This window comes from Thunnus albacares, chromosome 18, assembly GCF_914725855.1.
Source record: "Thunnus albacares chromosome 18, fThuAlb1.1, whole genome shotgun sequence".
NCBI classification, from domain to species: Eukaryota; Metazoa; Chordata; class Actinopteri; order Scombriformes; family Scombridae; genus Thunnus; species Thunnus albacares.
In genome coordinates, this window is record NC_058123.1 from 13,894,656 (window position 1) to 13,915,490 (window position 20,835).

Here is a 20,835-nt window from a genome sequence, read left to right on the forward strand (position 1 = left end):
TCTTTTGTGAGGTTCTTGGGGAATACCGCATCCACCCTACTGAATAACAAGATCAGACAAACTATGTGAGCAATGTCCAAACAGGTCATATTACAAACAAAACAATCATTTGACAACACTGGAACAGCTCTCAAAAGACATTACTTAAAACAAGGCAAATAGGTTTAGGAAGAAAAGCAACTTTTGTAAAAACAATAATATCCTCATTTCTTTATTTTCCTGTATTTCTACAAGTATTCAGTACTGGAATGCCATGTCAGTTGTTCATTTTGTCTCCACTGTGTTTTGTGGTTTCCTTTTTGTCATTTTGTTGTTTTTACAGTGGTAACTCTGTGGAAATACTGCTGAAATACTTTCATAACTAGTTACAAACATTTCTCAATACTTAATTCACTTTTTCAAAACTCCCCCTGCAGTAAGAAAAACAGTGCACGTGGAGCAAAGGATAATTCTTTTTTTTTTTCCAGAAAAAATTCACTCAAACAACCTTCACCACAACTGTGCATCAACCCAATCACCCGAATAAAACACTGGCATTGAACATTTCTGCAAACCACAGATACGTTGAATCTCTACATTCCAATCGCTTTTCGCGTGTCATTTAAAATCGCATTAGATGGCTGTTATCAGTTGAATAATGTTTTATGTTGTGACAACGCTGTGGTTAAGGTCTGGTTAGGTTTAGGCACCAAAACCACTTGGTTAGGGTTAGGAAAAGATCATGGTTTGGGTGAAAATACCCAGTTTTGTTGCCAGAAAAACGGCTGCAAATGTCCTGACGTCTCGCTAAAAATACCCGGTTTTGTCGGTTGAAACGAGAAGCGAGCAGTGGTCTCGAACTGTGGTCTCTGCTGCTTTGATGGATTTGCAACTTTGTGCCATGCAACCAATTTTCTAGCCAAGCACCCAAACCACCTCCTCCTAATATGAAAGTCAGCTCATATAGATGTCATCTGAACTACATCACTTTCCCTGTGTTACATATTATAGAAATGTTGACATGCTACATATTAAACGTATTGAAACATAGAGATCCAACGTGTCTGTGGTTTGCAGAAACGTGCAATGCCAACATTTTATTCTGGCAACTGGGCTGTGTGCATTATTTATAGCATGCATACAGTAAATTTTACATACAACCTTGAACCTGAAGTAGTAGTGATAACGGTTTAGATGACCAAGGACAAACAGCACTCACTGCGCAGTCAGCTACCATACCTGTAAAGCAACACCAGTACCATTCTACATAAACGGATCAGACATACAATCACCATCTGCACACCAACACATGTGAATGGAATCCACATTACTGAAGCATTGATTTTCTTTATGCATACATAAAAAAGAAATGCAAATAACACATTTGTTGTTGTTTTTTTTCTTTGATTTGTTTCATTTCATTTAGGCATTCTAAATCTTCCATATTTGTCATCAAGGTTAAGGTTAGGGGATGATTGTGGTCATGGTTTTTGAAAAAACAATGTTCCAATGTTTTGCTGGTCCATCCATACACCCTGCCGTCTTCTCTACGCAGACTTTTTCACTAAATAATAATATCACCTGATTTCCTCCTTTGCCCCAGTCATGATTACCTGTCAAACCTCTGCATGCTAGTATTGTCATTGTGAGTATATTAGCATACTGGATTTAGCATTTAGCTCAAGCACCATATTGCCTCATAGAACTGCTAGCATAGCTCTTACAGTAGTCTTGTTTACATTTTTGTACAAGCTTTATCTGTGTGCTTTTTATTGTTATGTCTGTCTTGAGGCTGCTTTCAGACAGCAAGCTTTCAGCTGTGCTGTCAGGCAATGTTAGTGTTCTGTGTTTTTGTTTTGTTTGTTTACTGCTGGTGAAGAGGTGTATAATTCAGGGAACTCAGAAACCAGTAAAAGTACTGTTGCTCCTGCTACAGTTTCCTTGGTGTGGTCTCTGTGGTTGCCACGGCGGCAAGCTTAAGTTTAAACCATCATCAAGATGGCAGCGGCAAATAGCCGTGCGAGTTCATGAGCGTAGCAGCTGCCCTCTCTCTTTTTGCCACTGAGAGAATATTGATGTCTGAATCTGTGCCCCCCTTGATCCGTTTTTTTTTTTCAGATTCAGTATGACCAGTTCCTCGTCGTACTTTTTCAGAAGAACACAGATTGGCATTTTCAAAAGGACATGTAAAGGTCATTTGTTTTTCTATTCCGAGCTGTGTGGCCCTACATTACTTGAGATGCATTACATATTCTGTGTGTCTCATCTCCTGTTTCAATGTCTTGAACTGTTTGCTGCGGTATCTTATCAGGGGACTGAGTGGTCCTGAAGTCTGTCATGGAACCCAAAAAATTCTGATGTTTGACATTTTCAGAGGGAAGAACTTTGTCCTCATAGGGTACTTGGAGTCAAGCCAGATGCCCCTTTACTCCTCTCTCCTCTGTTTCTGTGGTACTGGCTGCACTCATTTTCAGATATAATTAAATCCCACAATCCATAATCTCACCTCGCAAGAACCCCATCTCATCAAGCTCACAAAGGTCTGGAAAAAAATGCTAGCACAAACATTGGGTACAAAATATCGTTATCCTCCAAACCTATAAACAAACCCAAGCAAATTGACTTTTGTGGACACTGTCAGTTGATGCATTTTGAGGAATGAGGTATGTTTTTGTTTTTGCACTATCCATTTGTATCTGGATACTTGAAGTTTAAGTGTCTTGCTCAAGGGTACACTGGTAATGGCTCTCAAGAAGTTTTTCTGAGTACTTTAAGGTCTGCCACGTCACTTGGTCTTGGGATGTTCAATTTTTTTTTTCCTGTAATTTTTAGATTCACTCTCTACGCAGTGGATAGCCGAGGCAGTCACTCTGAGTCAAGCTTTGTCTCAGTACGGACATCCTGCCCGATGGTGGACGACAGCCGAGCTGAAGGTATTCTCACCTCAGAATTTTTCTCTTGTAATTATCTTTATTTCGTCTTTTTATTTCATCTTTTTCATATCTTACATAATTTCATCTAATCACAATTTGCCTAAAATTTCTACCCATTTTAAAAACGACCATGTACATTTTTGGTACTACACCCTTTCATCAAACTCAATCTTTCTTTTTTACAGTTATAGTTTTTATATACAGCAAGTCAGACCCAATTTTTTAAATGCTTACTATAAATCCACAACACAGCAGTCATTTAGTATCAGGTTTTTATCCCATGGACTCCTAATTCATAAGCTACAAAATTTCAGACAAAACATCACAAGAAGGAGGTCAGGATACACAAATGGTTTTCTTTGATCACAACTCTAACAACTCTCACAATGTGTACACATGTATGATTACATACTATGGTTATTAAAACAAGCTGTGGCAAAACGTAAAAGAGCACTCCACCAATTGCACATGTCAAATTCAATTTTCTAAGTATGGGGGAGTTTACGGGGTAGGTCTAACCAGAGACACTGTCAAGCTGGGTTGTGGGAAGTGCGCAATTCAGTGTTTTAGAAGCTTGACCTATATTAGGGGCTAAAAATTTGGGTACCTCAGCTGCCGCTCTTCCCTCCTGTTGTCACACACATTTTCATCTGCTTATTTGCTTTCCTCACTCATGTTAAATCCTTCCTTCCTCTCTGTCTGTCTCTTACCTACTCACAGAGATAGCGGACAAGGTGTACAACTTGTACAATGGCTACACCAGTGGCAAGGAGCAGCAAATGGCCTATAACACGCTGATGGAGATCCCTCCTCCGCTGCTATATAGAGTCCAGCATCACTACAATTCCCACTATGAGAAGTTTGGAGACTTTGTCTGGCGTAGTGAGGATGAGCTGGGCCCCAGGTGAGAAGATTTTGATGGAAGCACAACTATTAAGCAGGCTTAGAAGATGCTCAAAACCATTTTTACAGTTAGACGTCTAAGTATTTTAATGCGCAACAGTTGTTTTCCTGTCTAGAAATTTCAGTCAGATGCTATTCATCAGAGTCTCCTTGCCATCTTGTTTGATGACGTTGTTGTGTTGTTTTGAATCAATTACAGTCATCCTGAGGTTTCTTACATAACAAAATGCCAAAGCTGTCTGAGTTGGCACTACTAGATTGAGACCGTTCAGCCATTTCTCATGGCATTGTCCACTCCTCCCCTCTAAGCAGGAGCACCATTGCACAATTGCCCCAGTCCCCCTCCCCCCTCCCCCTTTCCTAAGTGCTTCTACTGGAAAGCAAGTGGGCAAGGTCACCGTGAAAACTCTGGGGTTACAGTCACTCCTCGCATTACCATGGTGATGCCAAAACAGTGTCTGTCAGCCAAGCTAAACACTAAACTTGATAGTCAGCTAACACTAACTCAACTTCCAACACCATTTCCTCTTCTTTCTCGTAAAAAAAGTTCCATGTCTACAACATGCCACCCGGACATCCCCTCACCCATGACCCTCTAAACAGCAACACCCCCATTGATAGCTTGCTGTGTGAACTGACACTGAGGTATTACAACAACATGGAGATAAAGGGAAGCTCACTGACTGACAAAACTGCAAGTGAGGAAGTATAAACAATACTTTAAAAAAACAGTATGAAGAAGAAAAAAAAGTATAGAACAAAAACATTCATGTATGCAAGTCTGACAAGGCACCAACTGGTCCAGCACTGATGATAGCAACACAAGATCTTAAGTTACAGCCCAATGTTTTGGTTTGTCCACCCCCACTGCCTGGAAGCGCTCCTTTTCAAGCCATAAATAATATAATAATTGTGGAATAACTTTGGTCTGTAGGAAGATTATGCCTCTCTCTGATTGGTGAAGGGGGGTGGGAGGCACGGGTTGGCCATTGGGCCCTAATATAAGGGATTGGGGTGGTCGGATGGTGTGTTTGTGTACGTGTATTTGTGTGTAGGCAGCTGCGGGGGTGGGGGTGGCTTTTGGATGAGCGAGCATGGATTATTTACTGCCTGAAGTTGGCAGGGTTGAGCCTCGTTGGGGTAATTTACAAGCAGGCTCTATTGGTGGTGCCTTTTTAAAAGGTAACAGAATGGCCAAGTGAAACGTAAGCACAGTCAGCACTCCTCCAGGAGCCGAGAATCCCAGGAGCCCCCAAATGTCCACAGGCATTGTTACAGCTGAACACTAGCTCCTTTCATAATTGTATTGTTCTCTGGACACGTTGTGATACTGGTTTATTTTTACTTTTACTGTAAACACAAAAAGTACATAATACACAATAATTATTTTCCCACACATCAGTCACACTAATCATTTGAGTCCTGGGCTGCATTCCTTTCAAGCTGTGCTTGTGCTATGATCAATTACTAAGAATTTAGTTGTTTAAATCACATGAAGCATTGACGTATTTGATGATATTTCATGAAGTATTTGAATCAGTAGTTGCCTTAGTTGCAACCTGAAATACACAAGTAATATTTTCAATGTGTCTTTTTTTTTTTCTTTTAGTTTCTTTGTTTGTCAAATAACATTAAACATGTTTAATTTGTCCCTAGCTCACGTGCTTGCAAGCCTCCCTTGATTATGTGTTTGGTATTCTGTTGTTTCAGACATAAGAATTTAAGGGAAATGAGAAAATGTTTCCCCCCTTTTCAGCAAATAAGTGAAAAGGATGTCTGTACTCCTTGCTTAACTAAAGACAGATGTTGATGCTCAGCAGACACTGCTTTTCAAAACAAATGGAATTTTGCCCTTCTCCGTGTGTGTTTTCCTCATTTCAGTATCCATATGAGCTTAACAACCTTAAATGCTTATAGGCTTACTATAGGTGTATTCTGTAGGTGTTTTTCTCTTTTGTCAGTATTGAATGGATGCGTGTGTGTGTGTGTGTTTGTGTGTGTGTGTGTGTGTATGTGTGTGTGTGTGTGTGTGTGTGTGAGGCATCTTTTCTAAACTGAGCTGACCTGACATATGGCTCCTTCATGTCGTAAACAGCAGCTCCAGACTCTGGACCTGGAGACAAAATTCTTAGTTTCACTCACTCTAGACAGCTGCCTCTCGTGTTCGACAGAACAGTATCCGAGAATTCAAAATGCCACTGCATGTGGTAGTTTTGACCTAGGCTGGCAGTCCAGTCAGAGTGAGAGGGGAGATACTTTTGCAGTTTTTTTTTTCAATTCCGGTAACATTATAAAGCTCTCTTTTCATGCAGACACAATACCATATTTTATGTGCATGTATTTGTTTTGTGGCATCAAATGAACATTCTTTGTACTAAATAGTGACTGATTTCCCATCCACCCAAAAAAAAAAAGCATGTCTTATATAGTGTTTTTGGTAGTGACACACACTTCGCCTGCAAATTTTTATAAACTATTTGCATGATTGATTATCATGATTTTCACAACTGATGTAAATGTATCATTTAGTACAGATTTTAAAAACACATGCAACCATTAATGCAGATTTTGTACCTGTTCATGGGCTGTTCTTACCAACACACACACAATAGCTTGTAGGTTGTATAAGGGACTAGCTTTTGAGTTCTTCAAATCCCTGTAAACATACAGCAGTGGAACTAACATGTGCCACCAATCTGCAGTCTCTAAGTTGAGGGATGTGCTGTGTCCAAAAGTGTGTTTGTGTGCGTACCTTAAATAAATCCCGGAATGAATCATCCTGCCCAGAGCCTTTTCCAGAATTCACGGGCATTCTGCTTATGTCCATGGTCACCAAAATTTCTAAAATGAATTTCCTACATTGATGTGTCCTTCTGCATCTGCATGTCTCAATGCTGAATGTCAATTTAAACTTGAGAGGAAATGTAATGTTGATGGGATTCTTTAAATTACATTTTTGTGATGATCTTGGGTATTCTTTTGTCTTCTCTTTTAACAGAAAAGCAAACTTGATCCTTCGTAGAGTGGAGAAGATTAGCCACTACTGCCGCTCCCTCCTGCTCAGCACCTACATCCAGAGCCGCACCGATACCATGGCATATGTCTACTGCCGGAATGAAGAGGGACGACCTCCCAGTAACACGTGGCATGGCTCTTTACATGAAAGTCGCACCGCCTGCATGGAAAAGCTCATTTCTGTACAGCGTAACACATATAGCAACACCAAACTCCGATGAGACAAGAGTTTGAAGACAAGCGGTGTGTTTTTTTTCTTTTCCTGCAAAATGACATCACTGATTGATTGATGTACTTCGTCACATCACTCTGCAGCAGGTATCTCTCAAGTGAATGGTGTACTTTGAAAACCAGGAGAGTCTAAAAAACCTCAGAATTCACTGGACATTGTGTTAAAGCTACCGAAAGACGTATTTTTGTGCGGCCTACTTTTATTAAAAGACAGAAGATTACAAAAAAGAAAACATGGAGCAAATGTATTTCTGAACTGCAAAATGCCAGTGATTGCACATATCAGTGAGAAACTGCAGTGTGAACATGTAAAATATCTTTCAGCCAAGAGAAAAACTGGTTGGCTTAAATACTTTGAATGTAATATTGTAGTTCCTTTTCGGTGCTTTGAAGCTTACCTGGAACACTTAAAAGAGAGAAAAAAGGAAAAATCAATAGCATAACTTATTTGCCTTTAATACCTTCATTTGAAAGGAGAAATTAAAATGTGTTAAAGCCATTTGAGAACCACTTACCTGTTTTCAAGTTCACATTAATTGAAAAAATAAAGCTTTGCTTCATGAATTTGCAATCAGTAAGTGAGAAAAGGATGTTGTTAGTCTTGTAATTACATTTGATAAATTCAACTGAAATAGCAAGGCTTTGTGTGGTAACAGGATTGACAAATAGGCTACTACCAGCCTGTTGAAATTATGCAAAGACAGAGAGGGTATCATACAAACATCATTCCTTCATAAACTTTTCATTTAGTGCTAACTTCAGTGGTGGAATCTAGGAATCCTCATGTCATCATGTTACTAGAAATGGACCTGAACACCAATTTATTTTGCACCCAAGACAAAAGAGACAATGCTTTTGCCACACTGATGTCTTTAAAGTAAATGCTTTACATAGTTTGATGGGTTTGGTATGTGACTAAACTCACCAACAGTATTGATAGTAAAAAAAAAAAAAAAACTAAAAACCAGATGCTACAGCAAATTTTTCTAATGATTTCTGCAAACCCGTGTAAAATGCTTGTAATCTAATAATAAGTTAGTCAGTGGAATGTGACTTTTGTCATCATGGTATCAGTTGACGATATAATAGATTTAAGTCAGCCGTAATACACAGATAAGAGGAGCAGTATTAGACATGACCTTACAGTCACAATATGGTAACAATATGATCACATGCATCTTTGAAAAGTTCCTCCCCCACAGAAGAATTGGATATTTATTCACTTATGAGCGCTCATAGAAAACATGGTGAGCAGGTGAATATATGATAATAGTTTTAAGGAACATTTACAGTTTGTGTCGGGCCAACTGTATGAACATGTGAAGTACTGTACACTGAATTGTGAAGTATCAGCGATTGTAGGGATCAACTGTGGTCCTTTTAATCCCCTTATTTTTCTGTCCAATATCATTATCTTCAAAGCCATGGATATTGTTTTATTGAAGATAAACAATGCCTTTTTTTCAAATATTTTCATCTCATGTTATATGAATTGTAATAAATTATTATATTGTAAATTTTAAATTGTAAAAAAGAAAAAAAAACATCTGTATTATTATGTGGCTTTGATTGTCTTTTTTCTGAAGAATGTGAAATATTAAAAATGTATATAAATCGGAACACTTTTCTTTCATTGCTACAATGGAATGTAAAAAGTTATTCTCACTTGAACAGCTGTGGACCATTTATTTAAATCTAACCTCACAAATGGCATAATAATTTAATCCCCCACACCCCCACAAACATAATGCATTCCAAAATTGTTTACCACATCTGCTGATCAAATGTTTTCCTTGTGTATTTACTAATGATTTTCTGTGAAGCTTTCCCAATTTTCATGAATATTATTTGTTGCTTTCCACCTGGTAGTTATTTTCCTGGTGTGCCATCGTACTGATTAATTTTAATTTAAAAAATACTTAACTTTGGAACCACATACCTTTCAGTTTGCATCAAGTTCTGCTAATGGCACCCGATGTAGCAATGAAAAACTTACACGTCCCTTCAATCCAATAACACTCACACTGCCATTGCACATCTTAAAACAGCTGATTGAATAATCATCACAGCGTGTTAGTTAATACCCCATTTGATACTCTAGTACTTGATACTCCCACGCCTCCTCGTGTAATCTTGAGTGCTCCTCTTGTGGTGTGTTTACCTCATATCAGAAGAAACTGAAGAACGGGATGTTGTTGCTTCAACTTGAAAGTGCTAACACATGTTGGAACACCCACATCCAAAACCAAATGTATTCATGACTTCAAAATCGATGAACTGCAGCACATATTTTTGTGGTTAAAACAAGTATAAAACAAGTGATTCTACAATGTTAACTTTTTGTGTTAACACATCCACAGCAGACGATGGTGGAAAATAATAGATCTTGCTAAATCTTTCCACGTCATACTTTCTATACTGCTTGGAAATTGTTTTTTTTTTTCTTTCTTTTTTTTCTAGGTATGGCGTGAGAGACTTTTTAGCCACACTAGTGGATGGTTTGTCGGTCATTCCAGCAGTTTGGTCCAGGCTGAAATGTATCAACAACTATTTGATGAATCGCCATAAAACTTTGTACACACTCATGATTCCCAGAAGATGAAGCAACTGACTTTGGTCATCCCCCGACCTTTCCTCTAACACCACAATGAGGTTGACATTTGTGGTTTTGAGTGAAATGTCTCAACAACTATTTAGTGAATTACCATGAAATTTGGTACAGACATTAATGTCTCCCTCAGGATGAATTGTGATAACTTTGAACTTTTAAAGGTACCCTGTGGAGTTTCTGACCTCTAGTAGTGCTGTGGAGCTTTTTTTAAATTATTATTTATTTATTTTTATGAGAGCCATTTGTTTGTCCTGTGCACCACCATGAGGTGGCACATGCACACAGGTGTCGCAATACACAGTCCTGCCAATGATTTTGCATTATTCTACTGATCTGCAGGTGTCTGTAATGTGAAGAAACACAGCAGTTTGTCTAAAAAGATAGGTAAGAAGAAGACCGCAAGCTTGTAAACATGGATGTAAACAATGCACAATTTAAAATTCATAAATAATCGGCTTTGCATTTGTTTTTTGAGGAAGGAAATACATTCAACACAATTGTTAGACTGCACAATGTGTTTTGGTAAGTAACACTCAATGCAAACATAACTTTTGTTTGCTTACAACAGAACTCCACAGTGTTTCTTTAACATTTCATTTAGAGGCGTCATTAGGTCAAATTTTGAGTTTGTCCAATACTTTGGTTTGTAACCAAATACCTGCAAAGCTAATGATATTCCCATCAACCTCAGCTGCTCTTTGTGATTACTATTAATTTGCAAATGTTAGCATGCTAACACACTAAACTAAGATGGTAAACATTACCTAACATCAGCATGTTAGCATGCTGACAGTAGCATTTAGTTCAAAGTACCAGTACATCTCAGAGTCTGTGTGGTGTTTAATCTTAGTCTTGTTAAGACTGCAGTTACAAATTTTTTTTTTAAAAAGAGTATATATATATATATATATATATATATATATATATATATATATATATATATACAGTATGGGAAACCTGGTAGGGTTGTAACACTTTTTTTCTCAACAAAGACAGAGCTCTCAAATTTTGACGCAAAGTACCCTTATTTGTCTACTACAAATAGCAATGTTTCCAACTTCTTCAACTATATTACAGAATTCATTAACTGATGTCAAATACAAGGTGTTCCATTGTTACGACCTGCCCCACTATCCCAACAAGTTGTAAGACAACCTGGGGTAAGCTGTAACAATAAGAGTGAAGAATTAAAAATTGATACCCCACCACAAAATATGCATCCAAATAAGTTTATTGCGCATGTGCCAACACTTCAACATCTTCCTGTGGTTCACCAAAAACAAAAAGAACTCCCCACTGACTTTAACTGACTTTAAATAACTTTTAAGAATGAATCCACAATAATGAGCTGTTGCTGATACTTTTAAACCTTTAGAGGAACTTTCTTCTAGAACATATGCACTAGGCTATACAAAGAACAGAGTCATTGTGTTTGTATTTGCCCTTGACAGTGGTGCTTATCCTTTTAAACTTTAGAAGAGCTTTCTTAGAGAACATCAGCTATGCTGTGAACAAAAAAGTGTTTGTGTGCTATCCTTTTTAATGAGAGTCGCAGTGGTGACAGATGTATGTAGATCTGCCAAAGGTGCAGTCTTTGTGGGCCCAGAGGGCTGTGGTGGCTGCAGAGGAGTCTTGCTGGGAAGCTGCAGAAGCTGGGTCTGGACCATCAGTGACTTGGGAAGGTGCAAAGTCATGCCCCTGAAAAACATCTGGGTTGATGGGTGATGCAGCTGTGGGCAGAGTTGTCCTCACAAGACATGGCACATCATAAATGGTCATCATCTTGGCGGAGTTCACCATCGTTTTCAATGGACCATAAACACTCTGATCTAGCGGTTTAAGTTTCTGTGAGCAATGTGGGGGCAGAGGGAGTAGCATGATCCCATTTGCCTTGCAGTAATTAACTGCTTTCATTGAAATGTGTGAGCTGTGGTTGTCAAGCAGGAGTAACACCTTCTTCTCTGGACTGACCTTAGTATGCTTGGCAAAATGCTCCAGGAACAAGAGAAAATCATTGTTTTGCATTCAGCCAGAATACCACTCCCAGCACTACCAGGTGGTCCAAGGTGCATGAAGAAATCCTTGTACTTCTTGCATGGGAAAATGCAGAAGGATGGGATGAAATTTGCCAGTGCTTGCACTGCACATGCTACTAAAACCAAGGCATCTCTCTCAGCAAAAGTCATTCATCCAACCTGCCTCACTCCACAGCATGCTACCCAACTACCCAATCAGATGTCTGGATGGTGGTAACACCAGTCTCGTCCATATTCCATATATCACATCCATCAGCTATAACTCTCAATACCAAGCTTCTTGAAAAATGCCTCAACATTTGTACAGTTAAAACTTGTAGCCTACGCCAAGCTAGTTGCCTCCATACTTCTCATGGAAAAGTTAAGATGCCTTTTCATGCAGCCTGAGAACCAATAAGGACCTGCCATGTCGTTCTTATCCTATGACTGGGCGTGTTGGATGTTGTACTCCACTGTAAGTTGATATGCAAACTTCCTGATCTAAAAGAAAGTAAAAATAGTACCTGAATACATACACATAAAGAACTGATACGTACACTAGTAACCAATTCCTACTTAGGTCTAACACACTTATCTGCACCTGTCAGATGCTTAGCAGGCCTACCTCTGCCTCAGTCAAGTAAACAGTCAACACATCCTTTGACTTTTAGCCCACACTGGACAGCTGTCTTGATCCTTGTTCTCTGAGGTTTTGTAATTTCTTGCAGTGTCTGCTCAATGTCACTCGGCAGATAGAGTATTCTTTGGCAACGGACTTTATTGTCTTTCCCTGCCTCACCTCATCCGATGCAGATTTAACTATGTGTGCAGGCACACCCCTGTCAGTTTTTCTAACCCACTGTCTTGGCATGCTTTGTTATAACATCCCCGGTGTCCCCTACATGTATGGTACAGGTCATTGATAATCAGAAGTGTGTGTAGGTAGGTTTCATCACAGTGTGTGTTACTGTGTTGGGTTGTAATGTAAATGTAAGTTTAACAGTTTGAGTAGATTTTTTTTGTTTGTTTGTTTTTTATCAGACTGTATTTGAATATCGGTAATAAAGTGAAACCCAGGTAGGTAGCAGCACAGGTCATCACCACCAACATGTAGAAGCATAGAGGATAATGTGGAGTGGACTTCAATGAACTGCCATGTAAAGTGGTCAAACTTAATCTGACATGGTTTTGATCAGCTGATGTGGTGCACATGTGTCATATGTTTTGCCTGAACCGACACAGACCTCACCGAAGTTAAGTCCCTGGAGTACAAACCACTACAGTGAAGTTTCACAATGTAATAGAAATATTTGGATCAGAATTAATTAGCATGATGGCAAAATGAGACTCAGATGAATATAACTGTAATCATATTTTGAGTTAGCAGTTGTAGAATGCGGTGTGATGCTGTTATTTCCCAGGTTTTACCCAATTTACCACATGATCCAGCTGAAAAATATTTACATTGAGCTGGAAAGGGTGGAAATCAGTCACTGAACTAACAGACAGCTATCCCCTATGAATTACTCTAATTTATATCATTAACTGAAGGTGGGTATGCCTCTCTGCATGTGAGCTGCTGGGAAGCATTTTCTTTTTCCACCTCCCTCAACAAACTGTTCCTTTAAGCTCAGATCCAGTTTCTTTCCAGTCATGCAACATTAACTGCACTTTAAAAATCAGTAGCTTGATGTTCATTCTCACAAATTAGGCCATTAACGTCATTGGTGTGCCAGGAACAGCACTCACATTTCCATGCCAATGTATCAATGATGGCTTAAAGAATGAGTTCCTCTTGTATAACCGCTTTTTGTGTTGAAAGTGCTCACTATAAATTTGTGGTACCTCAATGGCTTCCAGAGGAAAGTTACTCTTAAGAGGCAAACAGAAGTTAAAAATATCATGTTTTCAGCAATGACAAAAAAAAAAAAAAACTTTCAAAGAACTGACCACACTCCTCAAGCTTATGTTCACTTTAACCAGTGTTTTATTTCTACACAATAAATGACAGCAAAATGAACATGATACTCATCTTTATGACTCTTCCTTATGAAAATATAGTACACATCAGACATGTTTTGCCATGTACCAGAGCACCAAAAATATATATAATTGCAACTGTGAAGACAGAGAGAAACATCGACTGAAACATAAAAGTCCAATCTGTTGTATATGTGCCTGAAAAAGTGCATACTGTGTTAGAACCAAAGAGAGAGGAGGCCATCAGAGGGAGGGAGAGACTACTGAGTCTGATGGCTACCTTTACAGTGTTGGTGAAATTTTCAGCAAACTCATAGGCATAGGGATAAGACTCAACAATATACAGTATAAAGTAAGGAGAAATTAAAGCTGTTGGTTGGTGCCAGTTAACTAAGACAAATTTGAAATAACTTCTCAATGCATAATAAAGATCAGTCAAGTTGGATTATGAAGATCGATTTCACTAGACTCTTAAGACCCAGAAATGATCATTATGACTTTATTCATCTTGACAACAAATAAATAATTTATGACTCAATGGATAAATTCATGGTTTAGACAACTGACAACAGTGCTTGTACTGAGCCATTATGAACAAATAAATGCTGACAGCGAGTGGTGTGGTAAAGCATCACAGGTCTTTTTTTTTTTTTTTTTCTGTCTTGCAGGTGATACTTTGACACAATGCACAACATATTCACGGTTCATCTCTTTGTATAATAGTTATGATAAAAATCAATCCAAGCGCTACTCCCAAACAGTTAGTACATTGTTTGCAAATACAATCATCATATAATATTATTATTTACATCTTAAAATATATTTGTTGAGCAATTGGGTACGAAACATCGCAGTAATACCACTAGATATCCACGTAATATGTAAATACACTTTTTTTTGTACTTCCCACTTAGAAAAAAGGACAATTCACCTTTTTATTTATTGAGGGATTAGGAAACAGACATATGTGGACCATTCTATAACCAGAGGCCTGTGAGAGGTACTTCATGTGTTACAATACACAAAGAAAATGTCTTACAACAAGATGGCACATCAGTATTTTTCTCCACAATTATCTGAGCAAAAAACATCAGGGCTTCAGACACTCTTTCTTACACGCCCCGTCGCTTCGTAATGAGTTAGACACCACAAAGGTTCTGCCACTTTTAGACAAGCAATACAACAACCAGGTGTTAAATTAGAAACAAAGGAGCGACTGTTGGTGGAAAATGTGGAGAGGTATCAAAGCCTGTCAAAAAAGACTGCTCTACAAATCATATTATGTGATAAGCCAGGCTCTAGGTGAGGAGAACTGTGTTCCTTCAGCCTAACTTCAAAAGGCTCTGTAAGCTGGGCAAACATCCTCTCCCATTTTCACAGGGCCAGCTTGACCCTGGCCGCCCTGTGCAGGCATACCTGACAGTGACAGATGAGGCAGTGTGTTGAGGAGTGGGGAGGTGGAGGTAGGAGGGGGGAGGGAGGGGTGGTGGGAGTCCCAGAGAGGGATGGCTGCCACCCCCAAGAGAAACTCTGACTCATTGGCCTCGGCTTGTTGCCAGTCAGTGCTGGCAACCCCTGGCCCAGGGGCAGCCTCTGTGAGTACACATTTTCACACCTGGACAAATACCTAGACAGGCCAGGAAAAGCAGCCCACCCATCCCTACCTCTCTCCCCTCTCTCTGCCCACCTCCTACTTTTCCCCCATCCCGGAACACTCTATCTGGGGCACCATCGACTGCCTTCTGACCTCCTGTCCTTGTTTTCTTTATTTTGATACCTCTCTTTGCCACTTGTCCATTTTCTCCTGCCCTCAGCCGGCCGTGTACATATATTCCTCGTGCCTTACACTGGCTCTCAAAACATAGTTTGCTATATTATGGATTTATGTACTTGACCATTATATACTTGGTTCTTTTTTCACAACTCTTTGTATGTATGGCTGTGTGCATTTAAAAGAAAATAAGCAAATGAAGAAAAAAAAACTTTACATTCTGGTTTTAAAGGGAAAAAAGATACACTGCACTCAGTAACATTTACACATGTGGTGAATCCTCATTGGATACAAGCAGTGTCCATCTACACTTAATGACCAATGAGACAAGTTCTTTTGTGGTTGTGGGCCTGAAGGGTACTGTACGTCTGATCAAGGCTTGGCAGCAATGATCCCAACAGATTGTGATGACAGAGACAAAATGACAGTTTTGACTCACAACCGATAATGTTTTGTAAGAACAATGTAAAAAATAACTTACATGGACATTAAATATAACTTAAAAAAGTATAACACTCTCAATAAATAGTTCTACTATTTACACCATTGTTATGAGACGCAAAAATGTCACTAAAATACCAAAAATATAGAAGCAGCAAACATTACAGGCATGAGGTACAGCAAGGGATCCTGTGATGACTACAGTAGAGAGGTGATGTCCTCATCCAATGCGCAATCTTATATTTCCTTCCATGAATATCTTGATTAGCTATGGCTTATGGGTACCTTCTCCAATATTAAGAATATAATTTTTCAAGTTGACATGCAGTCACATTCTGTAGCCTGTATCCCTTTCTGATAGCAATAACAATCATTTGTTGTATCCAGACATTGACTGATGATACAAGTAATTGTTAAGGAGGATATTTCTAAGTTAGTCAAAGTAGGTGGAAGCAACAAACGGTTATGTTTACTCAGTTTATAGAATGAAAGGAAGGATCCAATGACAGATTTCGGATTCATCCATTCAAATGGCTGGAATGGCTTTCCAGTGACCTCAATGGCAGATGATGAACCACAGTACTGCATGTCATTGGTATAGTGTAGTGATTGCAGGTCAGTCTCTCCCTACTGGTAACAGTTCTATGTAAAGCAGCAGTATCTGGAGTACTAATATTACATATCATTTTATAATATCAACATAATACAAGTCTTTTTTTACCAGGGTTATATATTTGTTCATATAAAGTGTTAAATGCAATCTTTGAAGATGATGTAGCCGTTAGAACGTCCTTACAAAGTTTCATATTTCATAAAAGTTACAAAGTCTCTCAATAGTCCCTTTTTAATGGGAATTTCTTCATTTAAGCTTTCCTTCTCCTTCGACATCTCTTGGTTTCTCTGCCAAAATTTACACCTTTAACCTAAGATGATGTATTATACAAACATCAGGGCAAAACAAAAGACAAACAGATTTGCAGTCAAGCCAGACCTTAAATATGTGACAATATTTTTATACATAAAATGCATTGGCGTGTACCCTATTTTCGGGGGATTTGAAGTCTCTATGGATGACGAGTGGGTGGATATATGGTTCATAGTGACAATACCTCCCTACTTAATTGACAACATCGAATGCAAAGTCAGTTTAGGTTGGAGAGGAATATCTAGGGTGTGATACAAATAAAACACTAATGAAAGGAAAGCTAATAGCAACACAGGGAGTCAAATGACCGAATATCATACAGTTTGTTTCAGATCACCATTCTGACAATAGCAGCTTCTAAACATTTTTGAAAGATATACTTTTTCTTCTTACATGGCAACTAAAAAGTGCAGTAACTGAGGTCAATAATACAAACACTGATTAAATATGACATTTTGTAAAAATGAAATACATGAAACAAAAACAAAAAAAACCTAAAAACATTTTTCAACGCTCCTGTCCATCAAGAACATATAGTAATATTTACATGATATTTTTGATTTTTTTTTCTTTTTTTTTTGGTTTGTATTTGGTGGAAAATAATACCTTTTTAACTTTCTCTGTATATTGTGGTTTTGTCTAAGTTGTTCTACAATGACATGAAATTGATCTTACATTGCCACTTGTACAGCTTGCTGTGTATGATGATTCCCCTACTGATGAGAATGATCTGGAATGCTATAGCAGCCTAATATGAGTCAGAGGGACCGTGCCATTGGCCCGGATGAAATGAAAAGTCATAATCATGCTGATTGTAACCACGATTATGGTTGCAGCCTAATAAGAGCAGCAAAATTTGGACCAATATGCCAAGCAGCCTTCATTATCAAATGTGCATGAGAAAAAACTAGTGTATGTGTGTCTGGAATGAAGAATAACAAAATACAAAGCGATGGTAGCAGCCATATAATCTAATAAAGTTAATTGGTGGGGAAGGACACCCAAGTTCACAATACTGAAAAGTGCGGAGCAGCCAAGTGCACTTTTTACTGCAGAGACAAATGCAATGGTTAAATTAATTACTTAATCACTAGACCCAGCAGAGAATCTAAGGGACCTTTGATCATATTGTGACTGCAAATGCTGTGTTGACATATACATCCAAATGTCATTTTCATATACAACATTGTTGCCTGCAGAGCTACAGCTGAGAGTCCAATACTACTGGGAAGGGGGAGAATGAAAGAGATGTGTGTATGCATTTATTTGTGCGTGTTTGCGTGTGTTTGTGTGTGTCAGATATGGTCTTATTCCACCTTTACTCATTCTCATGAAGAGTCATGGCCTATATCCAGCCCTTTATGTCTGTACTCTTGTGTGACTGTGCTGTGCTGTGCTGTGCTGTACTGTGCGATCAAAAAAGCCACAGACTCCTGACAAGCATTGACTACATTCTGAACAGGGCTGGAGTCATTTTATTTTCAGTTTAAACATTTTGAATCAGTGCTTGAGGTAACAAAGTTCTTATCAAGCGCCATGAGGGAGGAGTTCAAACTGAAACTAAAATCACCCCAACCCGAAGTGAGGTGTTATTGATGACTTTCTTTAAGTCGTGGTCAATGTATGTTGTATGTTTCTTGGGCAGTTGGGATAAATGGGAATAACAAGTGAGGTTCTGGGGTTCTTAGTGCATTTCATATGTGGTGTTGTCAACATGTATTCTGTATTCATGTGAGCTGAAGGTATCTGTACTATCATGCAAGTGTGGATGAATGCTGTAAAGAGGTACTGTAAGCAGCAAGGCAGACAAAGCTGTCAAACCCTATTAGATATTACAATATGAAGATGGCGAGTAGCAGCAAACACAGTAGCGGAAGCCATGCTAAAAAGGTTTTTAAATATGCATTCAGAATTTTGCCCTAACTATAACATTGCCTTGGAAAATTGTTTCTGTGGTTGTTCAACAATTAGCTGACAATTTCTGTTTCTATTTGTGTGTTTCATTTTGGCTTTTTGTGTTGAATCTGTGGCTTGAAACTTAACAATATGGCTGTATCATTCCCCACCAAGCTAGGTATAACCTCTATAGCCTCTGATGTGCCTATGAAGGAACATATGTTTACTGAAAAGGACAGAGATACAGAATGTCTGACCAGTTTGAAACCAGGAATGATATAAGCACAAACTTCTAGCCCCTCCAAAGAGGTGGTGGACATGCCTTCAAAGTGTCTAAGGATTATTTTTAACGTTTGTCTTAATTTCCTTCATATTTGCAAATCATAGAGCCAACAACAACACAATCCCCCACTTGCACATTTTGAAATACCTTTGGTTCAATCATGTGATTGTAGAGCAAGGTCACTAATATAGACACTGAAGCTAGCACATAACTGAACAAAAGGCATGCTAGCTAGGCTTGGTTATGTTTTTGTTTAGGTTTTTTTTTTCTTATTCTCTCAAAAAATGTCTGTTTCATGTATTTTTTTCCCTCCTTGCTATATATGTTTTGTAATGATGGTATTGCAGGGGGATTACTTTCCTTTTTAGCTGAGAAATGAAGTTTTCCGTGGAGTCTCATGAGTCCCATCCTCTTTTCTAGATCTTTCTGTGATGTGGTGTCGGAGGCATTTCAGCTGGTTGGGGTTGCAGTATGGATGGAGAGGTATGCCTGTTAAGCAGCATGTGCAGGAAATTGGAGGCCGAGAGGAGGATGAAGGAGGGGGGTCTGCCTCGGCCACTCTGGCTGTGTTGTGTTGGAGCAAGGGTCCTGGGACGTTGAACAGAGGTCCCTGCACAGGTTGGTCACCCCAGGGAAGGGACGTGTTTATCCTTTTTGTTCTCAATAGCATTGGGATCCCGACAGGAGCACTCATCCCGTATGTCACAGGACATGGGGAATGGAATCACCTGAGTGGGAGAGACAAAGATACTCACATTGATAATATGTAATTGCCTGTAACTCTATAAGCCACTGGCTCAATCAGTGCATCTATTACAAATGCATATTGAGGGATCAAAAGGGGTTCTCATCCACAGCAATAACTTTAAATTCCAATCAAGATCCTCAATTTGCAAAAACAACAAATATAAATCCCAGGAAAAAATATATAATCTTTCCAATTGATGATATGGTGCCGCAAATTAAAAAATGGCGCTGTATAGTACCTAACATGTAGACAAGAGGTGTGAATTCTATACAATCTGCCATGTGATCAAAATACAGTATGGACTGTTATTTTTCAATGTCTCTGTTTTATTATATTTGTTAATGTATAATATTTCAGGTGGACATGCAAACTACCTAGCTTTCCCCACCTCTCTCTCTCTTTCTCTTTCTGTCAGATGCACCCGAACACATACATATTGTTCTTTCTCTCGCTTTCGTCATAGCTGATGTAGTCCAGATTCTCGCAGATATCAAACAGGTTTGAAATTAAAATGGCATGGTTCTCATTACACTATTTGTCTCATTTTGTATTGGGTACACAAACTTTGCGTACAAAGTGTACCAGAACTCAGAGCTAAACTGTTAGCACTGCATGAATCCTTAGTACTGTTGGTATCTTACTTGTATGTAATGTATGTCATGGAGGTCGGAAATGGTGCTGCATTTGGCGTTCATAGAAGACCCATAATGTATCACAGTCTCGGAAAATCAGAACAATTGATATCCCAGTTTCTCTGATATTCTGATGCCAAAGTGAAATATGTGAAAATAGAACCGGAAGATCAGTGGTCATTGCCCCCGGCGTTTGACGTCACTGGATAACGTTGGCAGTGCATCACCAGCACCAGCTGCTGCTGCCTTGTCTGCGCACCTCTTGGGGGGCCTGCTTCAGCTGTTTGGGTACACAAAATGTGTCCCCCATCTCCAAGCCAAACAAGGAACACATGTGGTCCAAGTCATGGAAGGTGAGTAGCAGATCAAGGGCATGTCTGCATTTGTGTCCTGGTGACTTATCAGATCAATTTGTAGGGGCCTGCTGCCGGTGTCACTTTTTCTTATTAGGGTTAAGTGGTATTACCTTTTT

The 20,835-nt window shown here is 38.9% G+C and overlaps 2 protein-coding genes across 2 annotated transcripts in view; one reads left to right on the plus strand and one right to left on the minus strand.

Moving 5' to 3' along the window:
• The window catches only part of LOC122968412 (astrotactin-2-like), a 287,140-nt gene extending 278,609 nt beyond the window's left edge, over positions 1-8,531 (plus strand). The window contains exons 21-23 of the mRNA XM_044333604.1: positions 2,812-2,912; positions 3,633-3,816; positions 6,814-8,531. Coding sequence (XP_044189539.1) covers positions 2,812-2,912; positions 3,633-3,816; positions 6,814-7,051 — 523 coding nt within the window. The 3' untranslated portion in view covers positions 7,052-8,531. The remainder of the gene's footprint in view (positions 1-2,811; positions 2,913-3,632; positions 3,817-6,813) is intronic.
• A 5,147-nt stretch (positions 8,532-13,678) lies between these two features.
• The window catches only part of pappaa (pregnancy-associated plasma protein A, pappalysin 1a), a 93,350-nt gene continuing 86,193 nt past the window's right edge, over positions 13,679-20,835 (minus strand). Inside the window, exon 22 of the mRNA XM_044334387.1 lies at positions 13,679-19,711. Within this exon, the coding sequence (XP_044190322.1) occupies positions 19,607-19,711 (105 nt within the window). The 3' untranslated portion in view covers positions 13,679-19,606. The remainder of the gene's footprint in view (positions 19,712-20,835) is intronic.